This window comes from Megalopta genalis, chromosome 1, assembly GCF_051020955.1.
Source record: "Megalopta genalis isolate 19385.01 chromosome 1, iyMegGena1_principal, whole genome shotgun sequence".
NCBI classification, from domain to species: Eukaryota; Metazoa; Arthropoda; class Insecta; order Hymenoptera; family Halictidae; genus Megalopta; species Megalopta genalis.
In genome coordinates, this window is record NC_135013.1 from 46,172,516 (window position 1) to 46,193,929 (window position 21,414).

Sequence of the window (21,414 nt, forward strand, 5' to 3'; positions counted from 1 at the left end):
GTCATTTTCTCTTTTACGTTCTTTTGAGTGAAACACCTCGCGATACCTTTCGAACGAAACGATACAATTTCAATGAATATAGTGAACCAAGCGAAATTTAATATGGGTCGTTAAATTGTTTTTATTATGATGACAATATAATTCTGAACTTTACGACAAAGTATGTATACGTATACATATTGTAAAGGCTTTAATAGGTTATGTATATCGTTGAATTATTTTTATTAAGGTGAAAATATAATTCTAAACTTTACGACAAAGTATGTGTACGTATACATATTGTAAAGGCTTTAATAGGTTATGCATAACAATTCAGCTAAGCCATCTCTTCAAAAAATGTTAACGATTACAATAGTTAACAGCACGTATTAAAAACCATCTAAACTGTACGGTTCGTTTAATTTGGCAGACCCAGCGGTTGCGATATCGGCCCCGATCATTTTTTAGACTGATTGTACATTTTAAATCGTTGCTTACACATCGTGCCCTCGGTCGTCGTCGATCGTCCGTTAACAATATTATTACGGCTCGATTCAACGGCAACAATTAGTTTAAAAACAGATGTCAAACAATCGGAGTAAAACAATACCAAAATGTTCTTTGCAATTATCATTTAATTATCATTCGTGGAAACACATTACTATCACGATGTCATAAATATTTGATTTTCTTGAAAATAATTATGATCTCGTCGAAACAATACAGAACGTTGAGTAGACGATCATCTTAACAGACAGGATCATGTATCATGAAATCGTAACGAGAGCATAGTATGTAATGAAAGTAAGTAAACAAACGGCAGCCTAATGTTTATAAACTTATTGTTCCTACTGTAAATTCAACTGCAAAAGCATACTAACAATAAGTCCAAGTAAATACTATATTATTTGTTTGGCTCAAATATATGTTGATTATTTATACATATATCATACAAATATATATGTATATATAGATCAACAAAATTAGCTCAAAATCGCCGGAATTAACCCAAAATCGGCAAAATGTGTTTAATTATTTAACACTTTATCCGCTGTCTATCGGAGAGGACAAAAATTCTGAAACACCATTATCGATGGTACAATGCGTTAAAATCATAGTTCCAACCGTAACGTTGGCTGGCTGGTTACTTGTTTTGATTTCATGCCGTGCTCGTGGACTCGCGGAACGTAATAACCGATGGATTCTCATTTCAGCGCGAGCATAGGAATAAACAAAATCTTATCACGAAAAATCGAAACCGCACCTCGCGCACCACGGTTCTTTACTGTCTCTATGAATGTTTGTCACTTTGTTATAAATATTTACGTTCTAGCATGCGTTTATATGTGTTGCTTCGGTGCATGTACTGTGTGTCACACTCAGCCCGCTGGATGCTATCCGAGTTCCGTGACGCTTATCACACAACTATGCAGTGCGAACGAAGCGCAAGAATACTACTGACTAAAACTCCCCCTATCATGTGTGTTCTGCAAACCCATCGTGCCCGATGGTAAGAGCTGCTATTTATGTATTTGCCAAACTACATATTCGAAAAAAGGATTGCGTTGTAGCGCTGGTACATGTAATACTTTTGTTCCCCTATCTATTATTATTGTTACCATTATTATTTATCCCCTAGCTGTCATATTCTCCTACTATAAAAAATTATTATTATATTTTTATATTATTATTATTATTATTAATATTGTTATTGTTATTATTAATCTCCTATCTGTTGTATTCCTCCGCTATAAAAACAAAAAATTATTATTATTGTCGTTGTTGTTGTTGTGTTATTGTTATTATTTATCCCCTATCTATTATATTCCCCCGCTATAAAAACCAAAAATTATTATTATTACTGTTGTTGTTATTATTGTTACCATTATTAGCCTTCGGGGATCTTGTTGAAGATTTTTTCCCGCTAAACCCGCCCTCTAAAAAATTATTATTATTATTATTATCATTGTTATCATCATTATTTTTATATTATACTTTCTAAGCATCGTGCAGCGTTGCCTCGAAAAACTTGAAAAAACAACGTCTGGATTGATCGAGAATCTCGAGGGTCGTCGAAATTCACTAGTCCCGACACGTGTGTCTGTCATCCGATAACGATAGGAAATAACGTATGTATGTATATTGAATCGAGGGTGAGCAAGATACGCGAGACTTTTTCGAATGGGATCGAACCGAATGCGAGTGTTACCGAACAGACTTGGGCACGTTTGAAACGACATTGTTTGAAATATTTCGTTCAATAATAATGGTTGATTAATTACGACGATTATGGTTTGATCAATGATTTGGACTAATGGTCGAGATTGTTTAGTAATCATTTCCACGCCTCGTATCATTTTCCGAACAACATCGTTTGAAATATTATTTTAAACAACGCGTCATTTTATCTCGTAATTGTCCGAGGTAAGCGTGAAACTCGTTGTGCACATTGCACGCTGCTCCAATTGTCAGGACAAAAAAAAGAATAATATCCGTCTTCCACTTTTCCGTGTCGCCGGAACGATTATTTTATTGTGCGACTACATTGGATGGACCCAGTCTGAAATCTCTTGGAAATGAACGTTTCGGAGAAATGGTTTTGCCCGGAGCAAATCGATAGTAGAGATTTCTTCGAATAAAATCTTTTCGTCGCATATCATTTCGGGGATTATTTCTTTCTCCACATTTGAAATAATAAAGTAACAAAAATTAATTCGTTATTTGGAATCGCTATTATTTCAAATGGATCGATATTATCTTTATTGTCAAATAACCGGGTTGAAAGTAACAGTTTGAAATGATATATTTCGAATAGTTATTTCTTGTTTTCGTCTGAAATAAATAAGATTTGCCCAGGTCTGTTAGCAACAAATATAATATCACATTTCTTTATTTCTAATTACTGCGAACGGTTTTTTAATGTACTTGTGCTTTTCACGTTACTTTTGTAATAATTCTCGACGTATTTCCTTAATCTACCCTTTTTTTACACGCCTGAAACGTGAAATACTGTTACCCTTTCGGTTACACAATTTATTCTAAATAAGATTGTTTACGGCTTAAATGTGAACAAAACGGTGCAGGAAACTTAATGCAAAATTTTTAATCTCGCTTGGCCCATCGAGTTTTAGACATGTTTTGTTTCACTTAGAAAGTAGGAAGCTAAAAGAGATTTTGAAATACTGTTTTGACAACCATTTCTAAATTAGGATCTAGTAGTGTAGGATTAATTTCCCAGATATTCATAAAAGGGTAATATGGTATACTCATAAAATAATAATTAATACAATTGATAATACGTTCAGCAGCGCCCCATGTTTCATACCAAAAAATTCTTTTCAATGTTTCGAGAACTAATAAAAACTCGAAATCAACATTTTATATACATTTTATATACATTATCTCACCCCCTCATTGTGTACCTCAAAATTTGAGTTCATTACGTCGAGTGGATCTTGCTATACTACAGTTTTAAATTATGCAAGCTACACATATGTATGATGCAATATGTTAAGAAAATATAAGAAATGTGAAAGAAGAAAAATGTCTATTGAATTGTGTCTGTATCGTGTTAGCTGCACTCAGCTTGTAAATACTCTTATTCAAAATAAACCATGTCGTTCTACAAAATTAGTTACAAAATTTGTTCACGGATACCAACAATATATGTAAACAATTAAAGGTTACGAAGTTCATGAAACACGGTCTTCCAATATGCCATTCTGCTGCCAAACATTTTCTAATGAACATATAAATCCATGAACACACAATCGTGTGGCTACATTGTGTGCAAACTGATCGGCGAGCATAGGAATAGCATCCGAAAGTGTATGAAATTGACAATATATCGAGATTTTCGAAGCAACGCTGCATTATTATCGCACAGATGTCGCACTTTACGAAATGTCTGAAACGTTTGGTGCATAAGACGAACTTGCTGGGGATCGATTCGAGTAGATAATGCATGCATACGTTGCATCGTTGTTCATCAAATGATGTTTCATAATCTATAAGTTACATCAACGATTTATGCGAAATTCCATTGTTCGCGATTCATCGAATGTATGGCATTTATTAAGTCACGTTGGAATCTTCTGATTAGACACACAGTGTCAGAGATTCGTAAAATTGAATACGCTAAACTAAAAATCCACGCAACAAGGACTACATATTTGTATTATCAACTGTCCGAGAAGAATTTCGGTCTTTGAATATCTTCAATCAGAACTTTCACAGTAAATAAAGTTTCGTCATCCGTTAAGGTTATGTCATATCTCGGTTAAGAGCTACATCCTCGCACCATCAGCACAATTATGCATTGATCTTTCAGACCATCTCACACGTAACTTCCACCGACACCGTGCCCGTTTCGATCATGACAATCACCACCGTTTAATACGTTAGCGCTTTAACAATAGTATCATAGCATCATCGGTTAAAGGTTCAGCCAGTCACATTTTCTATTGTGCCGTAGCCCGTCCAACGAAACGAGTCCGTAAATGCACAGAAGTTTGCGTGGTCAACGCAGAGTCGGCTCGCTACGTACCAAATCCTAATATGTTACAGCTTTCCGGCAAGCTTTGCAAGCAAGGCCCTCGAGACAAAGGACCAGCAAAAGTTGGCCCTGAGCTCGGCGCTCCGCAGCCAATAGCTTCGACCGCTGGCGCCGCTCGCGTGAACGTAACGCAGGCTTTCTGTTTACATTCACCGATTCGATTCGTTGGTCGGGCTATAGCCCTGTATTCAGTAATCCCGTAAAGAACTTGACTGGAAAGTATCTCTTAGCTATTATATACATAGATGCTTTCATCTCGTACACCATTAATGTTATCTGAGTAATGATTGCCAAGCGTATTAAATATAATTGCATCGTTTTTTTTATTCTTTTCTTTTTTTTCTTTCTTTCGTTTTGATAACGGTAGTTGAGGAATCAAGAGACGTATTCAACATTGATATTCCCAAGTTGTTTATTTCTCTGGTGTGTGTTGTTCTTGAGCCTAGGGTGCGATCCGCGATATCTCGGGAATCGAACAACGATTCGTTGATAGAAAATCCGATGTTCTCTGTGTTTTTCCAGCGCGAAGCATATCGGAAGAGTTCAGCAGCGGGGACGCGAGGTGTCGGGACAATGGGGACCCGGGGCCGAGCGGCGTGCAGCACACCCGCGATCCTCGTTCACCGAAAGAAAAAGAAGACAAAGATAGAGGTGACGAAGGTATTTCAATACGTTTTATGCGGCCAACCCTTTACGGTCGACCTTTTACCGAGAGATTTCATCGATTTCTGCAGAGATGATCAAGGTCTACGACGGCAACAATTCCCTCACCCGACGGATATTTCGCGTGATCTCCGTGCCCCGGCAAGCCACCACGGAACAAGTCCTAACGGCGGCGCTACATGCATTTCACATCACGAAAGATCCCAGTGCGTACGGCATCTTTTCCTTTCTAATATAATAGAACACTTGCCTTTATTCTTCCGTTATGTTCAGGTCAATGTTTCGCCGATTCCATCGTTCAACTTTGAACTTTTTTTTTTCTTTTCACGTCCCGATAATCCGATAATCGATGGACGGGTTCTTATTTTCGATGCGACGCGCTGCACAGGAATCCGTAAAACGCTTTTCTCCGTGAATCGTTGATCGAATTTTTCACTGTTGCAATAATTCCCGGCGCTTTAAGCTATAAAAGCTGCGCGAATGGCTGAGCTAATCGCTGTGGTTCTTCCTCCCCGATACTAACGCCTTGCCGATACTTTAACTCTTGCCTGACTCCTGATCGAGGTTTCTAATAATAACCGGTCACATACGAATGTTATTTATTCCGTTATCTTGTTGTCTTTGTCAAAATTCTGGCCATCAATATTTATTAAGCACTCGAATAAGCGTAGCCATACAATAAATGTGAATCTTCTTTTTCTTCTCAGAAATGATTAATTATATTAACGAGACTTTTTAATAACAAACCTACCGTGCAGGTTGACCGGTTCCACATACAACGTTTACTTTCGAGATTGTTAAAATTGTAAGAATTCGTTCGTAGGAAATAATTGGATTTGTTTCAAGCATACGTTAAAATAGAAATTGTGAACGGTCAAATTAAATTCAGTTCTGACGACGTCGTGAAACAACACAACTCAACCGCTTTTAGGGTTTGGTATATTTAGCGTTAAATCACCTTCTTCGATCCTGCAACTGAAAGAAAATATTAAGAAATATTTCGGTAGGATCACGATGACCTTGAAAAACATAAAGCGCTGCGGAAACTTGTAAAAACGACGTATCCTCACCAGTTCGAATCTAGGTTAACACTAGATTTACGGAACCCGACAAAATGACGGGTCACTAATTTTTTAAATTTACGCTTATTCATATCGTTAAGATACATTTATTCAATTTATATGCTACTTACGGCAAATGTTACAACAACACTTGTTAAAAATCAAAATAAATGTCTTATTGGTATTTTTGTAAATTAATGTATAACTAAATATATAACAGAGAGAGCTGCTTTTTTGTGTTCCGTAAATCTAATGTTAAATTTTGTCCAATATTTTACAATATGGAAACGAAGATGGAAATTTGTCGTAATATCTTGCGGAATAGATGCCTAACCCTCGCCATACCACGTCCGGATTGTATCAGATCCAGAGCTTGAGGCTTGTCTTGACCATTTGACAGTGATGCTGTCCGCTGTTTGTTTATGTTAGAGCAACGACAATAAATACAGAAAAATATGCATCAAATGTAAAAAGTACGGTAATAATAATAATAATAATAATAATAGCAATAATAACAATGATGATCATAACAACGACCGTCTGTGCTGCGAAGATTAAAAGACGTTTCACCCAACCTTATTTTCGTCGAATCCTGTTCTTACAGTTTAAACGTTTCGAGTATAAGCCGTGACCGTTTGAAAGAATTGTCCCAACGTTTTGTAAGCATCAAGCATTGCAGCTGGCTTCGTCAGGAGGTCAAAGAAACACTGATACTGTACCACGTTCAACGAGGACTGGCGCAAAATGTAAACAGACCGATCACGTGATCCGTGCTGCGGTTGCAGCCGAGCGAACGGCTGTTAGACGACGATGCTCAGGGACGAATTTTAGAGGATCCTCATCGAGGGCCCTTGTACGCGGAGCAGCCGTGCAGCTGTGTTTATATTTTGTGTGAATTCTCGTTGAACGAAGTACATAATAAGTGTGTTGCTTCAGTTGGGACACCCTGTATAAGAGCACATTGTGTGAACGTGTCGGTACTGCAAAGAAATCAGCGCTATTTGTTCTTCATACGTAATTATCTACAGCATTAGTAACCCGGTGTGTTCAAAAGTTGCCAGCCAATTTCTATTACAAGTCTATAGAAACTCGGTCAACGTCTGCAATCAAATAATACCAAAATTATTATTTCGGTTGACAGTCGTTTGATGAAACGAAAACATGGCTCGAAATAGGTTTGTTGAAATACACGAAATGTTGATAAAATTGTCGGTGGAACGAAGATCGTCCGATGACATTTCATTATGTAACATTATCCACCGGGAAAAGCATTGGAAATTATGTAATTGAAAGATATCGCGTGGAATAAAAAATCTACCGCGAAATGGATAAGCTCGGAAGACTATAAACTGGAATAAATAATATTGTAAAACGAAGATCAATTGCGAAATCAGCAATCGATATTACAGCTGGACCTAATGACGAGAAAACATTGTTAATATTAGTCGATGTACTAAGACAAGAAACAACTAATTAACGAGAAAAATGGAATATCTCGTTCAATATCTTTCAAAAGATATTGCGACTGGACTGTTAAGGATTGGAAAATTGTTCTTCTGTCAGATCACTCTAAATTAAATTTGTTTCGAATGCGTGAAATTATGTAAAACGTATAGTTAACTAGTATCAACTTGGTATCTCACAGTTTAAGGAAGCCACCTCCGGATAACCTTGATATAACCTTGACATGTGAAATCATACCGAACAACTTTTTCGTATAAATATAATAGGTGCTCTCTTCTTTTTTTTTGAGATAATTACAAGAAACCGTTGTTACTACAAGCATCCCTTTTAGGTGGAATCTTCAATGTATTAAATTCCATTACTTCGAATTTCTAAAATGATAAAATCTTTATTTGTTTGATTGTTTTTGAAATGTCCTTGACGACTTATTTTCAAGGTCATTTGAATCAGAGGCAGCTTCTTAAAGTTGCATATTTATCAATTACTATATCCTCTTACAAGAATTGGAGGTATCATAAATGGTATATAATTTTTGTATAGAGAGATTTTAAAAACTCAACACATGCAAAGAGACATATTCCACACCTTTAGATCGATTTAGATCTGTTAAAGAAACTTTCTGCAAAAGTGACCTTGACCATATCTAGTCGAGTACATATCTTTTTATGATTACTCATCGAGAGGAGCAAGCTTACAAAAAGAACCATATGTATATCTCAAAGCAACCGTTTCGTTATAATTTAATGTTGGACATTTGCCGATTGAATTCCTTTTATAGTAACTTATACAGGGTATGGCGCATAACTGTCGCCAGGATTTTATAAGTGCTTCCGACAGTCCAACAAAAAAATGTCCTGAATTAAAGTTAATTAATCGGCTAGATATTGAAAAATAACAAATTTGAAAAACTATTGTTTTTCTACTAAAAGTCAAGGGCACCTTGACTGTTCCAAATGGCACTCTGTATTTTTGACTTCGTAGAGTTATGATGAAAAAATGAATTCAACGACCTGCTATACTGTGACCTTCGGATGATCTTCTCTACAACAATTTAGATTTGAACAACAGAGATTGTTGAACCATGATTGAGAACCAATGGAGATTATTTTTACACCCAAAATAACAATCGTAACGGTTAATTACACCATTATTTATGATCTCATGCTATCTTGTGTTAATATTTGCAACTAATCGTAATTTGCTTACACAACTGGAGTTGTGCTTGCAAGAAAATGGACTACACTTTGAGCACTTATTGTAAACTGATTGAAATAAAATAGCTTTCGATATTAACGCTTTTGTTGTTCAATCCTAAATCGCTGAAGTCAGAGTCATCTGAAGGTCATAATATAGCTGCTCATTGAATTCATTTTTCCATCAGCAAAAATCCTACAAAGTCAAAAATACAGTGCGCCATTTAAAACAATCAATATGTAGTTTTGCTTTGAAAACTTATCGACATGGTAATTTGACATGGTAATAAATATTTTTAAAACTGTTAGGGCATGTGGATTCAAGTCCGTTGAATATAAATTTTGGGTTTAAGATATTTTCTTCTTTCTGGTATTTTAAAAAATGATGAATTTCATCTGAAAACTGTTCTGTATCAATATCTTTATGGTAAATATTCTTCAAATTCTCGATTTTGCAATGTATTTCTTCTTCTAGCAGGTTAAAGTCGATAAATATTTGCAAATCTTCCAGTTCAACCTCGTAAACTTTTTTCTTTTCTCGTATTTCTTGTAGAAGTATGTAAAATATGTCATAATGTACACCAACAGTTCATTCAGTTTCATCAAATTGTAATTATCTTTTTTTCTGTCTACTTCCTTCGTAATTTGTATTTTCTGATAGTAAATTTGCAGCATTTTCTGTAAGTTCAAAATTGTTCCTCTCGCGTCGTTAATAAATTTTAACAAGGAATTAAGTACTTTAGTTCCATTTAACAAATTAGATTTAATATCTTGCAAAGATTTACTTGTACAACTTATACTTTGTAATAATTTATCATGACGTATTTAAGTGATCAATATGAAAATGCTGATATTCTTCTGTGGAATATATTTTTTAATTCTTTTAAGCGTGTGATTCTTTCTGAAATTTTTGGCGCTATTTGTCTGACAATTTTTCAATAAGATTCAGATAAATAAATAAACGGAATGAACTATTCCTTTAAAAATTACATCTTTTTTTAATTCGAAGTAATTTTTGTTAAACTATCGTTGGAAATAATCTAAATATCTACATATATCGCACGTAGCAAGCGATAGTATTAATAGCAGAATGTCAATTCACGAAGGTGAAATGAAACAAAATAACGATTTTTGGTGGTCCCGTGATTGACAGCTCGTTGCATCTTGTGTTCCATATCCCTTTCGTCTTTTTAAAGTAAATCTAAAATAAATATAAAATACACATTTTGCCAATTTCGTTTCTTGTTTCGGGAGCCCTAGGCGCACACCTCACGCGTTTTGGGGTTAATACGCCACTGGCAGTATTTACAGACAAGTGCACACGCTTCTGTGAGCTGCTCTCACAAAAAATGTCGCGAGTTACTTTGCTCACATATTTGCCTCTTGAAACAAAAAAATGGCATGTTTAGAGGTACATGTGTACCTGTTGTCCGTACCAAAATAAATAAAATATGTCGTTATTGAACATAACATTGGACTTTAGATTTTGTTTGTTTTTTTTTGCAGACATATTTTTAAAAACAACATTATACACTTCAAGAAAATACAGTGTGCACAAATCGTTTTTTTTTTGTAATAATAGACATGTAATTTTCCTCTTGTCTATTTGAATTTTTTTGTAAAATAATCAAATACGTCCAGAATATTGATAAAATATTATTATTAAAATATAATTTTATTATTAAATATTGATAAAATTGATTCCATACGCCACAGAATTTTTCAGCCTTTTGGCGTTCGAGCGTCGCTACGTTTTTCAAGTTACAATTTACATTAAAAAATAACTATCGAAGATAAGAACTCGCTAATTATCATTATACAAAATATTTTTGTAATAAATTAATATTTTTATTATAAAATCATTGTCACAATATAAGAAGTAAATTTTAAGAAATAGTAGAATAATAGTATCTTTTCACTCGAATTAATAATAAAACGTTTAACATTACATATTAATATGATGTTATTATTCGATACAGACAACTTTTACCTCACCGACCTGTATGCCTTGGAGGAGACTGAATTGTGCGAACCCACGCCAGTCCTAAACTTGAATCGCAAAGAGGGCAAACGTCCGGCTGTCTTCTTACGATTTAAGTAAGTATTAGCGGCCACGAATCTCCGCAAATATTTTTCTTCGTGGCTCTCCATTTATTCCCTGTACGAGGCGCGCGTTAATTTTGCAATTACAGGGATAGCGAAGCTGGCGAGGTACGCGTCTATCCAGGCAAGTTGCAGGTGTCGGACTCATTCTGCATTGTACCTGTCACTGAGACCACCACGGTTGCGAACTTAATTGAAGAAGCGCTCCAGAAATTCGGTTTAGAAAATTTCAATTCCGAAGATTACAGATGTAGCGAAATTCTTCTAGATCGCGGTGGTAAGCCTCAGTTTTTCTCGTTAGAAACACATTTAATCACTTTTTTTAAATAACTGATCAATTGAATTTAATCTGATCATTATGGAAATTATATTTTCCGACTGAATTGAAAGAGATAATTTCAAATGAAGCGACTACTTTTTTTTATCAAAAATCAATGCTCACTTTTTACACACGAAATACATGTAATCCGATTAACCCCTTCAATGCTGACTAAAATATGAAAAAATGATGGAAGAGATATCTACTTGTTGTATTTACATTATGTTTGTACTTTACGAATGCCATTCGAAGCATACTATTTTTATAAATCGTATAAAGATCTAATTTTTCATAAATACATTGAAAGAGTTGCGACACTATGTACACTGGAAGCTCCTTACGTGAATGTTCTCTTATATTTAATACATATTTAATAATTCTATCTCTATAATATTCCTGAGGTCATTTGAAGTAACTTTTTCATTAGCGAAAATGTCGAGCTCGCCTCTAACTGGTCACTGTTTTTCGTCAATAACTCGTAAACAAAGCCTCATAGAACATTTTCGCTAAAGAAAAAGTTACTTCGAATGACCTCAGAAAGCACCTCTTTCCCGGTGTTAACATAATTATGGGACACCCTGTATGTAAACGCACATGTTTATGTACTTGCTACCGTAGGATGAAATTATTGTTTTTTTTTTCTTACTAAATTTACCGAATATTATTGTCCCTTTATATTATATGTGCGGAGTTATTTATAAACAGAAACAATTATTATTCATTTTACTCCATTTTGTCTCAAGTATTAAAAATCATCTTGAACGATAATCGCTTGTTATTCCGATATGTAAATATTCTGTTATGTGAACATTTTTCTTCCCCATTCTTTTCATATAACGGGGATTCTACTTGTACATGCTTTCTAAATGATGAAACTAAATAAAATCTTGCTCTTTCATTGGAAATAATAGAATACAGACATAACTAAACCTTATTTTGTAAATATAGCATCTCGTTTAACGAGCGTATAAGTTAAACCGTTTGACCCATTCGAGATCAGCAAATTTTGAAGAAGCCGTCCTCAGTAGCCGATGATATTTCATTTAGTTAAGTTAATGGCAATTGAGTTTCATGATAAAATAACACAAAGACAGCATTTGCCATATATCGACCGTTGTACATTGTTTTGGGGTCCTTATTTATGTTGATTTCACTTGTAAGATCACATTAAAATTAGTTAATAACCCAACTATTTTGTCATCAACTACGTTTGCAGTGTTCTGCATCCCGCGTGGATTTTGATATCTACAGGGTGTCCCAAAAATGTCTCGTAATACGGAAATGGCGGGTTCCTTAGATCATTTGAAGCAGCTTCTTCCTTTACAAAACTTTTCTCTGAGGCGCCGTTAACGAGTTATTAACGAAAAACAGTGACCAATCAAAATCGAGAACGGCTGACGCGAGGCGGCCCAGCCGACCAGCGCACAAAGCCTAGTTTCGCTCATTGGCTCGGTCGCCTCGCGCCAACTGAGCTCGCCTCACATTGGTCACTGTTTTTCGTTAATAACTCGTTAATGGTGCCTCGGAGAAAATTGTTGTAAAGGAAAAAGTTGTTTCAAATGATCTGAGGAACCCGCCACTTTCGAATTGCGAGTCATTTTTGGGACACCCTATATAGTCGCCCCCCTCCCTGCCCCCTCATCTATTGATATACAACCAACTTCGTATGTAAACAGTGCTAAAATTGTAATATGTACCGTAAGACACTACAGCCCAGTAATATTCGTGTTGGAATTTGAAATGTATTTTTGTGAATATCTCGGAAACTAAAGGTGTCCGAGGGTAACGTATATGGGAGAAAGTTACCACATTATTTCTAATAAATTAACAGTTGTTGCGAATGATGCATAGCGATGTACACATATATATGCTTTTGTCTAGTTACTGAGAGAGTTTTGTCCCGAGAGGAAAAGCCATGGGAGATCGTCAAGCAACTGGGCAAAGATTCGATCAGGCAGATGGAGTTGCTGCGATTTTATTTGCAGCTGAAGGAAGATCCTCATGGTCCTAATCTGGCTTTGTTCGTGGGTAACCTGCCAGTGAATCAACAGGAAAGGATTTATGAAACTATATTGACCGAGCTTCTAGGCAAAGGTAATCGGTATTAGCAAATAAAGAAGATTGGACGAGAATCATTTATAGTAATAATTTTGTTTTCATGTAATTCGTTTAGAAAACAAATTCTCCTCAATTGGTACGATATACTATGAATATGGCTCCATGGTTATTATCTACGAGGATGCAAATAAGGCAGTCAGGGCATTGTATACTTTGGCAGAATCGAAGTACGAGGACAAACATCTTCTAGGTAATATCTCATAATTCATCGACCTTATAAGAACACATTGAATACCAAACCACCACCTTAAAAAATCGTATAAAATTAAAACAATTCAGTTAATAATTCTGCATAAAATCCGCAGTATACAAATAATATCACGGTAATTAGCAGAAATAGTATCTTGTAAATCTTTTAGATCCTACAAATAATAATAAAATTCGATTTATGCAAATAATTTACAAAAATTAACTTTTTAAGATAAGAGTAAAATTCTGCTGTCCGTATACACGGTGAGTCATTCAACTCTTCCATCTTGTAAACTACGTATTGTATAGCAAAATGTTTGAATGAAGTTGCTTGGTACAAAGAGGGGTGCACATGACAACAATTAATTTTTTTATATTTTCCTTTCCTATCAAGATATAAGGTCATTCTGAGTTTTTTTTTTAACTATAACACTTAATCGTGGATTTGAAAGTACATTAAATACAGAATAAAAATTATAAAGGTGCAAGGGTTCGTAAATTAGTGTTTGTCGCGATATTTTTTAGTTGATTTTTAATGCAAGAAATGTTCAAAATATTGTCCATTACAATTAATACATCAGCACGTACATGTGGTTAGTGTTTCATATTTTGTCAGATGACCTTCATATTTTGACGAAGAAGGAAAATGGCAAAAAATTAATTATTACCGTCTACGCTGCACTTTATACCAAGTAATTTTTGTTTGAAATATTGTTTTATACAACATGTAGTTCACCAGAAAAGTTAAGGAGAATGAGTTAAATAACTCACCCTGTATAACCAGTGAAACAGATCATATTTAATTTATTATATTATATTATTTTAATTTTTTTTATATTATACGACTTACTCGTTTTGGTTCGGTGTGAAATTTTAGCCTAGTGTTCTTGCGTAGCGATGTGAGATAAGTAACGATTTAATTCAGTTATTCATAACTGTGCGATTATATCTGTGATAAAGAGTGTTGCTTTGCATCGATGACAAAGAAATTATTTGACGCTCTGAAAAAAGGCACGAAGCACAATTACAAATGAACATGGAAAATATGCAGTGCCTTAACAATGTAAAAAATCTTGTTATTACAAAATCCTTAAGTGCATTAGCCAATACATAAGATAGTAAATATTTGCCGCTTATTATATTTAATCACAATGTGAATAGTTCTTCTATATCATGCTTCTACAAGTTATAATATTACTTTAATTACATCAAAGTATGTATAAATTATAATTTGATGAAATATATTGTACATACATGTTAAATGATGGTAAAATTAATGCTTTCTCTTGTGTTCAAAGCAATATGTAGCAAATTCCAGTTATATGAAACTTAAGTCCAATTATATGAATAGATAAATCAGTCAGATATCCAGTTGTGTCCCCCAAGCATGTCGGATAAATGGAATTCTACTGTATTCACGTTCTTCATTTTCATAAAAATGTGATTAATATAGTATTCGATGATTCTGATGGTTATAGTAATGCCGCTACCGAGTATTGAGCCAACTATGGTCCCGTCAGGGGTGCAACCATTGCTAGTCTTCGTGAATGTAAAATCTGGCGGTTGCCAGGGACTCCAGTTGATCTCCAGTTTTCGTAAACTTCTAAATCCATATCAAGTGTTCGATCTGGACAATGGAGGACCACTTCCTGGGTACGTAATAATTAATTCTTTATGCTCGTAATTGTACTGTAACTGCATGTTTTACAGCAAAACTTTGTTTATTTGGGATAAGCAGCATGACATAAATGTTCGTCGGATTGTGGAACAGTTATTTACAAGGAGTGGTCGCAATCGTTGGTTCACTGATTTTGATAAAACTGTTTACGATTAATCTCGAGCAAAAATAAGCCAACCCATTTTTTGTAATTAAAAAATGATATGTCTGGGAGTTGTTATGTCTACCATAAAATTGGAGGCATCTTTTGCAAAATTGTTTGCAATAAATAAAATCTTCGTTGAGTTTAATGAAAGTATAATAAAAAAATGTCCAAAGTTTCATGCTAATTAATTAAATCATTTTCATGGATGGACATTGGGGTAAGTGATGTTGGTATGATTATACAGGTACAAGCATGTAGAAATCATTCTACTTTGAAAGAAAGCGCAATGTGTTGAGTGTTAAAACATATTAAGGACGATTCTCCTTAGTCAATTAAATGTTAACGTTCTAAATAAATTATGAGCAATATTTCCTATAGACAACAGCATTTTTAAGTATGAGACATGTACTATTTGTAAAATAAAAATTTACAAACATCATTTATTTTTCACTCATTTCCGGTGCTTTGACAAAAAAATGTTTCGAACCAAAATTAATTGGTGCTCGGTCTTTTATAAACATCAATATAAAAAATTTAAAGAGAAACTTTTTTCAAATAAAAAATTAAAGTCACCTTGATTTTTTAATTGTCACTGCATCTTTTTTACTTAATAATGCTGTAGCTGACGTCAAGACGAATTCAACGACTTATATAAAACTGTCTTTACGTCTTAAAACATTGCTGAAATCGTCGTGAACGGCTTATTCATCGATTGGGACCACTGTACGGCGCGGCGCGGCGTCCCTGCTATACAAGTTAGGCCCGTTTCACACGTGGCTGCTTGTATCGCGATGCGCGTATGATGGATACCGACCGTACATGCAATTCAACGGGACATGCAGTCAATACCGAAGTTTACATAAAAAATGTTTTGTCACTGTCACCGATGTTCGCGGTCCGTAAGAACCTCAGCCACCTTTGCACTGGACAAAAACTGACATAACCTTAGACAAGCGGAGATAAGTTCTGAAGTTCTTACAGTCCGCGAGACCCAAGCGTCACCATTTGTCTGCAACGTAGAAGCGTCTCTCGCGACCGCACTTTCCCCTGACTAACCAACAAACTGAAGTGGAGTAAGAGAGGGGATTGTCGACGAAACTTACGCGTAGGTCACACTGGTCATGAGCGTTAAAGCTAATCATGCAATAATGAAACTTTCAAATTTTGTCATTTTTATCTTATCTTTTCCCATGAAGTGTCAACGATTTGTTGAGATTCGTCCGATGAAAATTAGACAAAACATAACATAAATCCGACTAGTTTTACAATTTAATCATTTCGTACCGTCTTAATTTTATTATTTATGCAAAATCCACAAAAACACTCCTATTCACGTCATGTTTGGACTCGTTCGAATCGGAGAAAAATCTGAACTATTAATTGTTACCGCGATTATGAAGAAAACGTTAAGAATTACCGACAATGAAATTTTCTTTATTGTACGTTTATTTTAGTACAGCTAGTTGTAGTGTCTCTTTAACCTCTTAGGCACGACGCGCCACTATAGTGGCTTTCGCGGATATATCATCTCTCTGAACGAGACGCCACTATAGTGGCTTTCGCGGATGTCATCTCTCTGAACGACGCGCCACTATAACGGGTGTCCCAAAAATGTCTCGCAATCCGCAAATGGCGGGTTTCTCGGATCATTTGAAGCAGCTTCTTCCTTTACAAAAATTTTCTCCGAGGCACCGTTAACGAGTTATTAACGAAAAACAGTGACCAATAAGAATCGAGTACGGCTGACGCGAGGCGGCCCAGCCAACCAGCGCACGAAGTCCAGTTCCGCTCATTGGCTCGGTCACCTCGCGTCAGCTGAGCTCGCCTCTCATTGGTCACTGTTTTTCGTTACTAACTCGTTAACGGTGCCTCGGAGAAAATTGTTGTAAAGGAAAAGGTTGCTTCAAATGACCTGAGGAACCTGCCTCTTTCGGATTGCGAGACATTTTTGGGACACCCTGTAGTGGCTCGCTCTAGTAGCTCACTCGCTCTCCGTTTGAATTAAATAATCATCTTCCTATGCATTGTTTTACATTTCTTTTGTCTTCACATCGACTTACAACAGTGTTAACAATATACCGACGGAATATACAGCATCAGCCTCTGTACAGTACATATCAGAATCTGCCGTCCAAGGAAATAGTCTCGTGCAGAATTCAGCCGTACCTAAAAGGTTAAATACCAAGTCTCGACGGTCGCGACGCACGGCGGTCTACGTCTACGTTCTCGCTTTCGCTCGCTGCATCTATTCTCTTATTTCGTCCGCTGCATCTATTCTCTTATTTTGTCGAGCTGTACAAAAACCCTGCAAATTTAAGCGAGCATTACTCCAATCACTGTAGAATTGAGACTTGTTGAAAATCGATTTCCTACGTTCCGTTTCAGACTCTACGTTTTCCGGCATATAAGAGACTACAAAATCTTAGTTTGCGGTGGGGACGGAACAATCGGATGGGTGCTACAGTGTTTGGATAACGTGGGGCAGGACAGCGAATGTTCATCACCTGCCTGCGCTATCGTTCCTCTGGGAACAGGAAACGATCTCGCGCGTGTTCTATGCTGGGGTGCTGGTTACACCGGTGACGAAGATCCCCTGAATCTGCTTCGAGATGTCATCGATGCAGAGGAATCTCAGCTGGATAGGTGGACGGTAGTTTTCCACACGGAAGAAAAAGAAGACAAACAGTTGATCAATAATCCAGGAGGTTTGTTAAATTATACATACTTACTTGATTACGGGACATTCCATGCCGAACTGATCACTTTTGTACCTCGGGTTTAAATCATCGTTTTTCTAATTTCGAAATTGTTTAAGAATTTACGAAGACAGCCTTCACGTTTGAATTTATACAGGGTGTCTCATAATTACGCTAATATTCAGAGAGGTGTGATTCCTGAGGCCTTGGATTCGCGAGGCCGCCTCGCGCCAACCGAGCTCGTCTCTGATTGGTCAATGTTTTTCGTTAATAACTCGTAAACAAAACCGTAGATTGCATTTTCGCTAAGGAAAATGTTACTTCAAATAACTTCAGGAATCACTCCTTTCCGGCTGTTAATATAATTATGGGACACCCTGTATAAACTCAAACGTGAAGGCAGTTTTCGTAAAAATCAGCAAAAACTGAAAATTTTTAGGGCTTGTTATTCTTAAACAATTTCGAAATTAGAACCCCCCCCCCCTCCCTCTAATTGTATCGAATAACCCTAACTGCAGTGGTATTTACATATTTTCCAACAGGATATTTGCGAACAATGTTGATATTGAAATGTATTGACTTCTAGAAAGGTCAAATTAACTATTATTTTTCATTTGACTTGCTTCCTACAATTATCAGTAAAGTTATAAAAATGATTTTACTAGAAATTTTCTAATATGTTTTTCATCTAGTCACATGTTATAATCAAAATCATACGAAATCCGAATAATTCCAATTTTGTTATTATTAGATTGCGGATATTTATGAATTTATGACACGTCCAAACTTTTAAAATGCAAGACAATGTATAAATTAACAAAGACCTAGTAGAATTTTTCTTTTCCTTTTACAATGGGTAATCTTTCAGATGACTAAAGAAATTTTTCTTTAATTTTAATTTTTGTCAAATGTCGTATTTGAAAAGACTTAAAAGAATTTGCACGGAAATCTGTGCAATCTCTCCAATTGTCTCTCAACGTGTACAAAAATGAACAATTTGGGAAGAGGACATACGATTATTCTACATACATAACATATAAAAATGAGCCGCGAGGCTCGAATAATCCTATCTTCCCTTCCCACATTGTCCATTTTTTTTACAAGCTGAAGAACAATTAGAGAGACCAATTATTTTTATAATGCATTAGCTGTGTTGAGCACTTGGTAATTTTGGTCTTAATATTTGAAAACACTTGCATCTCAACAGAATAATTATTACAACATTTTTTTCGCGCGAAGTCTCCAATTTTACAATACGTGCAGTGTGAAAATGTTCGTATGTTACAGTCGGCGCGACCAACGAGGACAATTCGCAAATATACGTAATGAACAATTATTTCGGCATTGGCGTCGACGCGGAGCTATGTCTGGCATTCCACAAGGCCAGAGAAGAAAATCCGGACAAGTTTAGGAGCAGAATTCGTAACAAGGGGACATATGTAACGATAGCACTCCGGCAGATGATGAAAAAAACAACTTGTAAAGATTTGCATACGAAAATTCGGTTGGAGGTGGACGGAAAACTGGTAGAGTTGCCGCAAGTCGAAGGAATTATTATTCTGAATATTTTAAGGTATTTTATAACTTCTCACTGCATGTATGTGTACATATATTTACCAAAATTATTGTACAAGTGGGAAATGAGTGGTTCCTGAGGTCATTTGAAGAAACTTTTTCCTTAGCGAAAATATTCTACGAGGCTTTGTTTACGAGTTATTAACGAAAAACACAGACCAATCGGAAAGCGAGTGCAGCCGGTGCTCCACCCTTGCGGCCAATGCCGCGTCACGCGTCTGACGCAGGACAGGGCGGGGCGTCAGCCGTACGCAATCTCTTGTTGGTCAATGTTTTTCCTTAATAACTCGTAAAGAAAGCCTCGTAGAACATTTTCGCAAGGGAAAAGTTACTTCGAATAACTTCAAGAATCCCTCATTTCTCGCTTCTACAATAATTTTTAGACACCCTGTATATTCAAGGTGGTCTAATAAGAAGTAGCGTTTGAATATGTTCGTTATTTCGTCGTTTCGGAGATTTCATGGTTTCACGCATTTTTCTCGCTTTTTAAAATGGTTAGTTGGTGCAGATGAATATTTTCTATAGTAAAAAAGATTAGCATAGGAAATATTTTAACTTTACAAAAAAAGAATACGCTATTTCATATGTTACGAAGACATGCAGCTGTATGACAGCTCAAGGAGTTGGACAAATGTGCATTTTCTGCAAACATATGGACCCTGACATTTTCTATTCGTGTACTAGAGAACTTTCTCATACCAAGTTTAGAACAGTAGAACTCAAACAAAATTGATTCGGACGATTTTTATTTCTAGTATGATAATGCAAATTCTCATCGATGCAAAGAAGCTCAGGATTACTTACAACAAAATGCATTCGAGATATAAAATGGTCTGCAAATATCCCATATCTAATTTTAGTTGAATAATTTACGACGACGTACATTGGTAAATTCTTTTTTGTAAAAAATATAGAGCTGCATCAACTAATGTATAACTAAATATATGATTCTACCTTAAAAAGTGAAGGTGACCTTGAAAGTGACGGGACCTACTTCAGCTGTAAAACAATTATTACCACCATATTATACATATTATACAACTAATAATAAACATATTATCTATACATTTTCAAAATCGATTTTCTCGTAAACGAAGCTTCAAACGGAAAAATGTTACTCCTTTTTTTCAACTCATTTTCGCATGTGGGTTACCGCATACCCATCCAATGATACTACGTCCGGTAACACCCTGTATACATATAGTCCTCTCTATACTGAAATACTTCATTTAACAAAGTTTACCACCCAAGTTGACCACCCTGTATACAGGGTGTCCCATGGAAGTTGAGATTATAAAAAGTCTCGTAGACACGTGATTAAAAAAAAAGAAGCAGACTGACACACGTCCTTTAGTATTTCAAGTGGGAAGTCAAATGGCACTACTAGTTTTTTAATCCGTGGGCGATTTAATGATTATTTCAAGGTCATCTTGCTTTTTTACCATAAGTCTATATTTTTTATTTCGGGATCGTCTTCTACGTAAAAAAAATGCACAACTTTTGTTCGAAACATTTGTTTGTAAGTTCAATATTTTTTAAGATATTTAACTGATTTTTCACGTTCGTATAAAGGATAATTTTTCTTTTTATTAAAAAGACGACGTTACTTTCTTCTGGAAGATATTTTGTTTCATTTGAGAACATCATACTACAAAAAAAATATTTCAAGCGAGAAT

The 21,414-nt window shown here is 35.6% G+C and overlaps 1 protein-coding gene and 2 long non-coding RNA genes across 16 annotated transcripts in view; 1 reads left to right on the plus strand and 2 right to left on the minus strand.

Moving 5' to 3' along the window:
• LOC117219905 (diacylglycerol kinase theta) overlaps positions 1 to 21,414 on the plus strand; it is a 76,682-nt gene that overhangs the window by 41,934 nt on the left and 13,334 nt on the right. For 10 of the 12 annotated variants that reach the window (XM_076528433.1, XM_076528447.1, XM_076528431.1 and 7 more), the window contains 9 exons: positions 5,057 to 5,194; positions 5,269 to 5,403; positions 10,895 to 11,012; positions 11,108 to 11,295; positions 13,219 to 13,431; positions 13,511 to 13,645; positions 15,123 to 15,297; positions 17,853 to 18,172; positions 19,451 to 19,736. In XM_076528433.1, the coding sequence (XP_076384548.1) occupies positions 5,057 to 5,194; positions 5,269 to 5,403; positions 10,895 to 11,012; positions 11,108 to 11,295; positions 13,219 to 13,431; positions 13,511 to 13,645; positions 15,123 to 15,297; positions 17,853 to 18,172; positions 19,451 to 19,736 (1,708 nt within the window). The remainder of the gene's footprint in view (positions 1 to 5,056; positions 5,195 to 5,268; positions 5,404 to 10,894; positions 11,013 to 11,107; positions 11,296 to 13,218; positions 13,432 to 13,510; positions 13,646 to 15,122; positions 15,298 to 17,852; positions 18,173 to 19,450; positions 19,737 to 21,414) is intronic. The other 2 variants (XM_076528434.1, XM_076528451.1) reach the window with 1 other exon arrangement.
• On the minus strand, positions 4,929 to 7,049 carry LOC117219907 (uncharacterized). The gene is made up of 2 exons (XR_004490126.2): positions 5,949 to 7,049; positions 4,929 to 5,765 (listed from the first exon to the last, which is right to left on the minus strand). It is a non-coding gene; the product is annotated as an uncharacterized LOC117219907 (long non-coding RNA).
• On the minus strand, positions 13,470 to 15,167 carry LOC117219908 (uncharacterized). Of its 3 annotated transcripts, none has more exons than XR_004490128.2 (3): positions 14,899 to 15,167; positions 14,495 to 14,645; positions 13,470 to 13,701 (listed from the first exon to the last, which is right to left on the minus strand). It is a non-coding gene; the product is annotated as an uncharacterized LOC117219908 (long non-coding RNA). The 3 variants fall into 3 exon arrangements; XR_013037079.1 differs by having other exon boundaries at positions 13,470 to 14,416; XR_004490127.2 differs by having other exon boundaries at positions 13,470 to 14,645.